Genomic DNA, 12,110 nt, shown 5'->3' on the forward strand with positions numbered 1-12,110 from the left:
GTAAAATTTATTATTAAAAAATAATTTTTTTGATGTAAATTTTAAATTTAACTATTTTTTTAAAAGAAATAGGTAAAATTTGCACACTTAGAACTATAAATATCCTTTCTCATTTAAGAATAATTAAACAAAGCCACGATAATTATCTTGCTAAATTCAGTATTTATGAGTCTGATAAAAAGAGTTGAGGCAGTCTCTAAGGGAATTTAATGAAATTCTAAAGTAATAATTTATCCTTTCATGATTATAATAATTGAATAATAATAATAAATATGCTTTGTTTGTACAAATCTATATGGAGGGTTCCACAATATTTAAAAAATCTCTGCATACAGACAAAGCAAGCAGAGAGAACAAAGTTTTGGCTTGGCTTCATTAACAATCTGGATGGTGACTGAAACGTGTTGACCAGATCCAGAAATGTATTTGGAAGAATTGCCAATCAAAATAAGCAGAAAATGCCCCTAGATAACATTATTCATGGCACCAGCAAAATAATATATAGAGTAATGTTACATGTCATGAAATGTGTAAACGTAGTACAGTCGTTTTGAAAAAAAGTAAGATCTATTGTTAAAAAATTTAATTTTTTTTTCATGTAGATCCTATATTTATTCACTTTTTTCAAAGTGATTACACAGCACTTGTACACTCACGACTGCAACTATCATTTCTCATATATAAATTCCCCGATCAAAGTGTGTGTAAAATACCCTGAATGGGAAAAATAAAATTTCTGGCATGCATACACATAATATTAACTTCCACTACTTACCAGATCAATGATTGCCAAGCAAACAAAACCCATGGATGAACTATATGCTCAGCAGTTAGCTCTCACAGTAACTTTCAAGTATTGCTACAAAATGGATATATCATCAAGCATTTACATAAAAAGAATAAGGGTATATGATTTTACAATATGTTATAGAGAAATTGGGCGATATTTGGTTATCCAAAAATTGGTTCTTGTCAATAAATTCTTTATCATTATGCTCGGCTAAAATCTTTTCTAATTGCTACTTGGTTTTTGTGACTTGTCTACTCAGAACCTATTGACTGATTATTCCTATGCAGATTGGTGAATATTGAGTGTATCTTGCTTAGGAACTTTGGATCGATTATGTTGATCTCCCATCAAACTCCTCTTACCAACTGGGCCGAACTCCCTGTGTAAAGCCACAAATATTAATCCAACTGGTACTCGAGCTGTGCTAAATATGGCAGGCTTCACACCACAGCAGGGCTAGAACGAGCTATCCTCTGAGCTTCTTCCAAGTCCTTCAGAAACCTGCACTTCCCACCAAACGATTACTGGATCAGAAAGCATTCACATATACTACTTCAATGGAGTAAACCAATCTCAAAGAAGCAATGTATAACCAAAAACTTATGAATATTTACATTAGGCATTCTGTTCTGTAAGGTGTGACTAGCATTTTTACATTAGCTGTCTACTTATAACGAGTAACAACCTTCTATTCTCTCCATGCTTGGGTCAGGATTGAATCCACCTGACTGGAACTCTCAACATTTTACTTCCTCTAAAACTTTTAGAAGCTACAAATCATGGCCTGTATGCATATTAACTTGATACAAACCAACCTACAACAACTTTCTCAATTTTGCAACTGATGCAAGCGTAAAAGTTACATTTCAAGCTAATGCTAGTGTGCCAAGCACAAAGCAAAGCTAGCAGCACAAGAGCAAACTTCTGTTATGCCTATTAGATCCAGGTACCTCTATAAAAAAGTCACAACAATGATTCAGAAGCAAACCTCTTAGAATTCAGAACCACAGAACCACCAAGAATAAAGCGAATTCCAGAATTGCTTGCATTTTGTAGTGCAACAGAACGTGATTCTTCATATGTTGTCCCTCCAACAATGAATATCACTACTTCCTGAAGCCTGCTTAAAAATGAAGTGCATGTCATTCAAACAATACTACCCATAACCTTGTGCAATTTTTTTAACTATCACATCAATATCATACTCACTTAAAAAAATTAAAGCATCTCAAATACAGTCTGTTAATTTAATCCTACAATACAATCTGTCTAAGCCTGTAAATTCTTTACTAAAGGATGTTAACAGGCAAACCAAAAGGAGGATGATAGGAGAATTTGAGTAAACTGGTGGAGAAACTCGGGAGTAAAGGTGTTGTCTTAATATACCTCAACTTGGACATTAACGTATACTAGTAGCTTACCATTGCTGTTGGTTTTGGAATTTATAGACGTTTGTGATTTTAGATCTTAAAAAATCTTAGCGGTTACCTTGAATGTAAGTTTTTGAGGTAAGCCGGGTGGTTTTAGCAGTATAATGACCCAGGGAAACGTTAGCCGCATCTGCACTATAACCCCAAAAAGACCAATTGATTTAAAGTTTTCTCGTTAGGGCCATTTTATACAATGCTCCAGTATGACATGGTTGGCCTTACTAGGTGTCTTGGATACCATATGTAACAACTTGGGGAAAGCAAACGGTATAACCTTAAAAATACTAGTCAATTAGAAACTTCCCCATAATCACTTATGAAGCCCAATTTCACCTAGTTAGTAGCAAATGTGGAACTTAGCACTCATGAACCTTTATAACTTAATCACTCTATGTAATTCATTTCCCCAGTATGGGACTGTGGTGTTAGAAGAGGTGCCTCCAACAAATAGAGGGAACCCAGCCAAATCAGTCACCTCAGAAATCTGCTGTCAACGTGCACTGGTCTTGTATAAGTGCCCCATCAGACCAACACTGGGCAACACTGTCAAGGTGAAGCATCAATGCCAAAAACATGCAAGAGGTCAAACTCCTTAGATATGAAACGTGTAAATTAAAAATGGTCCACCTAGAGTGTAACCTGCCATAGAATATTTGATGCAATTTGTATGTATATTTACTAGGGACCTCCATACCTTCTTTCAACAACTTCTAAAAGTACATGCTGTTTTGGAAGGTCGTCAATTTTTATGAAGTGAGTGTTCCTCGTAAATTATTCACATTCCTAAAAAGTAAAATTAGTTAAAGAACTTTTATTATCTTGGTACTACTTCTTGAATTTTTTAGTTTATTCATATTTATATAAATACATTTACCACTTCAGCAGCTCAATATTAATCCCATTCCAGCATCTAGTTCCCCCAACATTAGCAACAAAGTAAAAGTTCTGCAAATTTTACTACCAAAGGTCTCCTCTGAGAACATTGCAGTGACCCAGGGATTAAAAAGAGATCACATAACATTCCAAAACTTCAAGAGAAATAAAAGGCTTGTCGGGAAGAACAGTTATTTAGTAACAAACCTGCCCTGCTGAAAGTGATTGCCAATATACGGATAGTCCGCATCTCTCAACCGTCCCTTGGTAATGCTTTCCATAGTTTGGAATAAAAGAGGTTGGTGCTGAGTGTACACATTCTCAACCCCCTACAGCAGTGGGAAAATGATTTATAAGCATCCAACCACATTCACAAGCGGGGGAAGTAAAGTTTTTCCGGACAAACCTTCAGTCCACGAGCCATGTTACGAGCAATATTCAGAAGATCCCGATTTCCATAAAGATCCCCAGTTCGTTTATCAACACCCGCTTGCTTCAAGAGGAACTGGACAAGCTGTAAAACAATGATGACCAATTTGTCAAAACTGTGAATCTTCTAGCCATTAGCAAGGAAAACAAGTTTACAACATATTTTCTGCTCTACTACAGATTCTAAGCATGCAGAAAAGATATACTGGTTTGTTTATTTTACCCCAGGCTTGTACTTGGGAGACCGAGAAGCCAGTTTGTTGAAAAGCTGCATCAATTGAACAGGGCTTTCCTTCTCATAGCGCAAAGCATACAACATCACCAAGCGTAGACAGTCAATATCAGATATGCTTTCATTGTTTAAAAGATTAGTCACTGCCTGCACAGAAGTTTGAAAGAAATGAAGGTCATTGCTCAGCCGTTGAACCTTATAAAATATGTTTCTGACTCTAGTTTCAAGCTGTCATTAAGAATGTACTCAAAAGCTATCTCAAAGTCAATCACAATACATGAACAATTTGTGAAACGGTAACTTGAAAGGCACATAAAATACTACCAGTACAAATGAAATTTCCGAAGACCTTATAATTTAGTAACATGGAAAAGTAAGTTAAAAATCAAATCGTAACATATCATTGCATAACTCCTTTAATATGTATGATAGATAGGGTTAATTCCATAGAAATGCTTTCATATACTTCCAATCAGCGAGAAAAGTTCAAATAAGTAAGCTAAGGTGAATCTGGTCCTTGTGCTTGATTCAAGATCATATATCGTTAATCAGATCAGCAACATATTACAACTGGTTGCGTTGGGATTACAAACGAGGAATCTGTATTAAGGTATGTTTAGTAAATTTAAGAAAATGTATTTCTTATTCAGAACATTGATCGACACAAAGTCTACTGAACTACCTCAAAAGCTGCCACTTGACCACCATTGCAAGCCAAATCCTGTTCTGTTTGCGAAACTAACATAAGTTTGTGCTCTTCAACGATCTTGCTCATTTCTGTGACCAAACTCACATGCTTTGAAACATTACCATGCATTTTTCTGTACTCAGGGTAGTTGTCAACAAATTTGGCCATGTCTTCTGCAGAAATTCAAAACATTGAAATAACCAAATATTGTGCCCCAAGCCACAGCATCTAATAGTACTTTATTAATACAATATCTTGTGAATATGCATAAAGCCTCATATGAACCTATTGTCTGGATGGTCTGGTTACTCTTTGCAATCTGCTGAAATTCATCCACCAACCGCTTGATATTCATTCCAATATCTCCAAAATTCTCATACATGTTAGCTTTGAAGAAGGCATCTTGTTCTGATGACAACACAACCTCCTATAAGAATAAATCGGACAAAGATCCTTATCTCAGCAATGCAAAACATAAAATTAAATACGTGCACCGCAAAGGAAAATGCAACTCAACCTGTTGATCCTTCGGGATTTTTCCAATGCTTCTCAAATCCACCTTGTTGTCTTGAATACCTATCAACTCATGAAGCATTGCCTATGGAACATCATGCAGCAAACAAGTTGCACATGCGTTGAAATTCCATGATAAAAGGGGCAGTTATTATAAAAATCATAAAAGTGCAGTCAGAAGCAGAAATACCTGGTACGTCCACTGATTCAGCAACGGGGTCACAGGATCATCCCTCCTATCAATTACCAGCAACAATGGAGAAAATTCTGTTCGCCTGAAGTCAAAAAGCCCACTTTCCTGCTGGTACATCAGTTTCTGTAACAGCCCATAAGTGTATATAAATTAGGATACTAATTTTGAAACAGAATGTGAAAAATTCGTAACCAGCTCATATATAACTTCTTGTGGTTCATTTTACTTACTGTCGTTTCCTGTGCTATCCTCTTAGCAATATCAGAGGTCCTTTGATATCGAATAATAGGTCTTCTTTTCAATGCCAAAAAAATAGCTGCAATGCCATCAACGACTCGGTCACAGAAGTTCTGCAAATTCGAAGGATCTACAACTGCTGGAAGCATATAAAGGTGATTTGATGGCACATTCAAAGAGAAATGGAAAGGATCACTTGCTACAAAGTCCGCATAGAATTCCTGCAAAGCCCAAGAAAATCAATATATCTTAGGTAGAATCTAATCTGAGGTAACATTACCACTGGGTCAAACGAATGAACCTACTCATGCATCAGAGCATAAATTAGACAGCTAAAGTAAACAAATAACCATGCAGTGACTATGATCAAACCAATGCCAATGCCATATATATAGGCCCATGAGAATGACGTCCAAATTATATGATAAGCTTACCCTAGAACTTTATTTTCACCTATTCTTCCTGTTTGCTTGAATGCAACTATGATAGTTTCCTAATTTCATTTTTCTGAGAATGACACGATCCAAAATAAATAAATAAATAAAATTAAACCACCAAAAAAAATACTAAAGCAATACAGTATTAGGCATTAAAGAGTTACCTGAACCTGCTGGACAACTTCCTGTTCATCTGAATCAGCTAAAATATGAATCTGTGTATCCTTCAACATGTTGGAGAAAACTGTACCAAGTTGGGTATAAAAAAGGAACTCTAATTCAATATATAATAATCTGGAAAAAAAATTTAATTAATGTCAAACACAAGTTTTTCTGTAACTTCTCTCAGTATAAAGAAACTAACATAGGTGGTACTCTCCAAATCTAGGACTAGCTAGCTGGCGCCGCAAGTGGTGGATATTCTCTGATGTGGGTCGGAGGAAGAAAACCGCCTTAAGATGTGACATTGATTCTTTTGACTTGGAAATGGAATCTACCAACTCTACCAAGAATACTTCTTTCTGAAGAAGCTCTGACTGGGAGTATGCAACACTAACTATACTAACCTGCACATCATCAACCAAAATGCATTATCAAAACCCATATTTATGTTTCTTGCTTAACCCTCTAGAATGATCTGAATCTAATAAAGTAAGTGATATTAATCAAGGACTTAAAAGTTCAAAAATTGCTAAACTGCACCTAAAAGTCAAATGTAACGGGATCAAATCGATGGCGAAGCTTCAGAAAGACAACTAAAGGAAATTGGCAGTTTGTTCCCATCATGAACATTGAAGGAACCAAATAGCAATGCACGCTAAAATCTATCAACGGGTAGGGGTTTATTCAACCAAAAGAAAAGAAGACATTACTGTCAATAATTTCAGTAAGGTTAGTGAGGCACTGAGGCTCAGTGCCATTTTTTCTTGTAATCGCCCTCCTCATGAAAGTTCAGTACACATGCCAGCCCAAGTGCACCCCCACGAATAGAAAATAAGATCAAGCATTTTCATATTCATGTTCACAGTACATCGAACAAGTCCCAAGCCGTTGTTTCTCCCTATGAAAATTAAACTTTATGATCGGCGTTATATATGAATTTCAGACAAGGAAAACTGATCAATACAATTCAACAGAATCACCAGCTAGGCTACCAGGCAAGTATCCTATGAGCAATTAGAGAAGATAATTCATATCTCAAATTTCACGCTATCTGACTCCAGTTAATAAACATACAAGTAAATAATAAATGAAATGAAAAAAAAAAAAAAGATCAACATATCAAATTTAAATACTTCAAATCTTCCTAATCATTGTCCTCTAACTTCCGCAAAGTCCAAACAGAAGATGGTCTTAAATTCTTAATTCTTTAAAGAAATGAAAAAACCGGAAATTTGAGGGATATATCATACCGTTTGAGAATCGAGGATAAGGACCTTCATGCCCGAGATGTCATGCAACATCCGGTTGATGTAATCACGTACGGCCGATACCAGCACCATGTTCGGCGGCTCCAATCAGAATCAAGTACTCTTTTTTCTGATGAAAACGGTGAGTGACGGTGGTTGCGAAGTTGAAGAGCCGGTGAAATGGATTCAGGAGCCCGTTAAAGTTAAGAGAGAGACAGATCTGGAACGAGAGAACAAGAACTCCGACGGCGAACGAAGGTGGGCTGATAACAAGCAAACAACGCAGCGTTTCAGGTTATTGAAATCTATTTTGCAATAAAAAGAAAAACAAATCGTATTAAATAAAATTAATTAAGTATTACAGTATAATAATATTTTTTTTAAAAAGTATAATATTTTTTAACAAAACAAAATTCATACAGCTTTCACAATAACCAAACAATTCCTCCAATCTTTTTTCTCAAATAAATAGTCATTTTTAAAAAATATTAATAAAAACATATTTTATTTTTTTCAATCCAATTATATCTTTTACAGATGTCATCACTTCTACGAGATATTCAAAAAGATTTATATTTTTACCTCGATTTATTGGTTAATGCTAGCTATGATATAAGAGTGTTGGAAATTAAGATTCTTGATTATTATGACTAACGTTTGGATGTTGAGTTTAGTAATGAATAATAGTATTTTGTGGGTCTTATTGATATGGGTTTAATTTTTTTTATTAAAATATATAAAATAGGTTGAGATGAGTTTAACTTTTTTATAAAAAGTTGAAAAAATAGTGAGTTTTATTAATAATTGATTTGAGATGAGTTGAGTTTGATTTAACAATCAAACACAATCCTAGGAAGTCAAAGTTCGTATAAGTCATACATTGTCCATGTAAGACTTTCTAAGAAAATGAACCAATATTGGATAATGTTACTGGGATCGATATTTCTAACCAAGGAAGTTAACCGACAAGTGTAAATGTACTTTTTTATTTTTATTTTTATTTTTTATTTTTTTATTTCAACCATTTTTTATATATTTTAAAACATTTTAAAAAAAATAAAAAAAATATATATATCAATTCACTAATAATAATTTTTTTAATCATTAAGTTAAAAAAATAAAAATCACAATTAATCAATTTTATCAGTCTAAGTAGCATTTTCCATTAATATTTAATATTATATCTATCTTCTTCTTTTATTGAATTATCCAATTCGGTCAAAAAGCTTGTTATTATGGAGTTGGGCGGCAAGCGACTGTGAGGCCTCCCTTACTCAACTAAAATAGATAGAGGTCGGAAGTGAATGCCGAATCCTTATAATATAGCAACAGAAAGAGATGTTTTGAACCTAATATTTGAGAATATATCTAGAGAAGAGCTTGATGGAGATTTAAATAGCTGTATTAACTGTTAGAAGAAAGAGTGAACATTTGTATAAGAAAATCAAATATAATAAAGCCTCGTTTGTTTTCGCAAATGAGATGAAATGATATGAGTTAACATTAAAGTTAAAAGTTGAATAAAATATTATTAGAATATTTTTTTTTAATATTATTTTTATTTTAAAATTTAAAAAAGTTGAATTATTTATTTTATTTTGTGTGAAAATTTAATAAAATTGTAATAATTAAATAATATGAAATAAATTGAGTTGAAATGAGTTGTGAAAATAAACAAAGCCTAAGGGTCTGTCCAACCTATTACATGGGAAAGTTCCATATAATTTTATTGATAAGAGTTTAATTATCATGTTGTGAGAATTGCATTGTCTTGAAGTCATGAAAGGGACTTAAAATTTGGGGTAGGTGTCCATACTTTGTACTACTTTCAATGTTGGCTTTGACTCTTGAGTAATGGATTGGCAATTTTGATGAGTTTTTGCTCCTAAAATTTTGTGAAATGATTCGTCTAAAAGGTTTCATTAACTCATAATTTATGTCAAATTTACATTTTTGTTGCAAAAACTCCTAATTCATGAGTTATAGGGAGGGATTCCTTTATGTCTTTGAGATTGTTCTAATATTTTATTGTCATTCTCTCTGCACACCTCCTCACTTTTTTTAAAACAAAAAAGAGATTAGTACACTAAAATAAAAATAAATAATTATTCCGATAGAAGGTTCTTTTCTTAGTGAAAAAGTTAAGCATAAACTTTCATAGAAATGTCACATTTCTTATTTATCTTTTAAAATTTGAAATTTGGCCCATTTTGTTATCATCTTAAGCCATATTAAATGATTAATAAATATTATAAGACTAATGAATGCTTATCTTCGAACTAAAACTCCATATGGGAATGTGAATCAGTGAGAGATGTATATAGTCAATGCGTTACATAGTTGTAGAAGAGGAGCATTATGCAACAGACCTTTAGAGAACTCATGCTTAGAATGCTTGATGATTTGGATGAGGAACTGTTGGCAGAAATGGCAGTGGTGGCTTGGAGGATATGGAAGAAAATGAATGAGGTGGTGTTTCAAAAAGATTTCACTAGTTCTAAATCTCTTCTGAAACAAACTACACAAAAATTGCAGGATTTTAGGCTGCTGCACCACAAGACATCAATTCATTCTACTATAGAGTCAGCACCCTTGAATCAGTGGAAAGCTCCTCCTAATGGTTACTACAAGATCAATTAGGATGCTGTAATAGACCAATAGAAATGCAGAATTGGTATAGGAACAATTATTTAAGACTAGGAAGGGAAGATCATAGCCACAATGAGAATGAACATATCTATATTTCTTGATCCACATCTTGTAGAAGCGTATGCAACTCTTCATTCTATTTTACTGGGTTCAGATATTTGTCTAAGCAAGATAATTCTTGATAGAGGTTCACTTAATGTTGTAAATGAGTTCAATGGGAAAGGAGAACATTGGAGTCAAGCTGGTTTGATAATATCATAGGTGAAGAAGAGCCTTAACAAGTTCGAGTACTGGGTAATGAATCACATCAAGAGAGCTACCAACTAGGTGGCTCATTGTCTAGCTAAGAAGGCTCTTGCTACAGATGATGTACTTTTTTTTTAAAAATAAAATGGGAGGCGGGGGCAACCAACGTAGTAATCCTCCCTAGGCGAGATCATAGGAGCCCCTCCTCGCTGTGGAATGTCCGGTTTGAGCCATAACTACTTCCTCAATGGTGAATTGTACAACTCTATCATTATTTATCCTATTTAGATTCATGGCTAGAAAAGAGATAGACATATGTGAATTGTACAACTTATCTCAACTCATTATTACAACTTTTTCAAATTTCAATATAAAAAATATAATAAACAATTCAAAATTTTCAAATTTCAAAATAATAATTAAAAATAAAAATAATATTTTAACAATATTTTATCATTTTAACTCAACTCAGTTTAACATTCAAACGCAGCCTAATATAAATAATGTTAGATATAATTATAGGTTGTGTAAGTGATGCACACTCATTTTCAAAAAAGAGTAAGGTTCACCACTAAGAAATTAAATTTTTTCATGTGTGTCCCATATTTAATCACTTTTTTTTTACAGGCACTTGCACACTCTATAACTACAAATATCATTTCTCTTTTAATATTGTTCTACTACATTATCTTGAAAAGAAAAAATCTATAAAAATAAAAATAAAAATAAAAATAAGATTTTCAAGCCAGCCTAAACTTTTTTTAAATGATATGCACGAGCTTTATAGTTTATACCACAGAGTTTACAAATATTTTCTTGGTTTTAAAATTAAAATATTGCGAAGTCTCATATTATTTTGAGGACTGATATACCAGCCATTTACAACTTCATTGTTACATAATATTATTTTAAAATTTAAATCCAACAAATTAAAACAAAATAAAAGGAAAATTTTTAAAAATTAATATATTATTAGATAATTGTCAACTAATTGTAAACTAGTGATTAGTTTATCATTTCTCTATTATTTTTAGCGTAGTGATAGACTTATAACTCAATTACAATTCATTTACAATTCTCAATAAAATAATATTTTTTAAATATTTAAAAAATCACATTAAAATAAAAATCAAACTAAAATTTTTTAAAATATACTATTTTAATTCAAGATTATAGACAAATTGTTAATAGTTGGTAATTTATCATTTTTGTTATTTTTATATCTGTAGTTGTAGAAAACATCTAAATCAGATCATTATAGAAATCTGATCCCTATTATTCTCTGTATTTGATATATTGATCCGTACTATAAGAACAAGAAAAAAATAATAATAATACTACTAACCGAGACTTTAGAGATGTTTTCCCTCGAAAAGAGTTAAATATTAAGGAAAATAAGGTTTTATATCATAAATAATAAATTTAGAGGAAAGGCTAAACAGGTTTATCGTTTTGTTACGGTACGGTAAACAGTAAAATTTTTGGCATATTCGTAAAAGCCTTTCCCGTGATTAGGGGTGATGGACCCAACAGTTTCGGTCTGGACCGGATCGGATCGAGACTTAATCTGGTCTATATTTTAGAGGATTGAAATTTTTCGGTTTGGTCTATGGTCCAAGAATTTTTTGGATCGGACCGGATCGAATGAAAAAAAAAAATTTATATATATTTTATATATAATAATTATACAATTAACAATATAAAATTTTAAATATATTATTAATACTTGTTAATATTTTATAAATTAACAATAATATATATATATATGTATCTTCATCTAACATATCACTATTAACAATATAAAATTTTAAATATGTTATTAACACTTGTTAATATTCTATGAATTAACTAATATATAATATCAATTAGTTAATTATATAGTAATTATATAAATTATTAATATAATTTTCATCTAATTTATTATCATTGACTATATAAAATATTTTTTTATTGAGTTTGTTACATAATCCACATTAATAAGTCA

The 12,110-nt window shown here is 32.4% G+C and overlaps 1 protein-coding gene across 2 annotated transcripts; it reads right to left on the reverse strand.

The window, feature by feature from the left end:
* Positions 1-856: 856 nt before the first annotated feature.
* LOC121243993 (vacuolar protein sorting-associated protein 45 homolog) lies at positions 857-7,521 on the reverse strand. 2 transcript variants are annotated; one of them, XM_041142044.1, is made up of 13 exons: positions 7,235-7,521; positions 6,187-6,388; positions 5,987-6,066; positions 5,379-5,606; positions 5,146-5,271; positions 4,960-5,040; positions 4,728-4,869; positions 4,437-4,615; positions 3,746-3,901; positions 3,500-3,607; positions 3,301-3,422; positions 1,779-1,913; positions 857-1,291 (listed from the first exon to the last, which is right to left on the reverse strand). In XM_041142044.1, the coding sequence occupies exons 1-13, from the start codon at positions 7,322-7,324 to the stop codon at positions 1,231-1,233; spliced, it is 1,710 nt and encodes a 569-aa protein (XP_040997978.1). In that variant the 5' UTR covers positions 7,325-7,521; the 3' UTR covers positions 857-1,230. The 2 variants fall into 2 exon arrangements, with proteins under 2 accessions (XP_040997978.1, XP_040997979.1); XM_041142045.1 differs by having other exon boundaries at positions 1,779-1,910; positions 7,235-7,519.
* Positions 7,522-12,110: the final 4,589 nt, after the last annotated feature.

The sequence above is a fragment of the Juglans microcarpa x Juglans regia genome, chromosome 8S (genome assembly GCF_004785595.1).
Source record: "Juglans microcarpa x Juglans regia isolate MS1-56 chromosome 8S, Jm3101_v1.0, whole genome shotgun sequence".
NCBI lineage: Eukaryota > Viridiplantae > Streptophyta > Magnoliopsida > Fagales > Juglandaceae > Juglans > Juglans microcarpa x Juglans regia.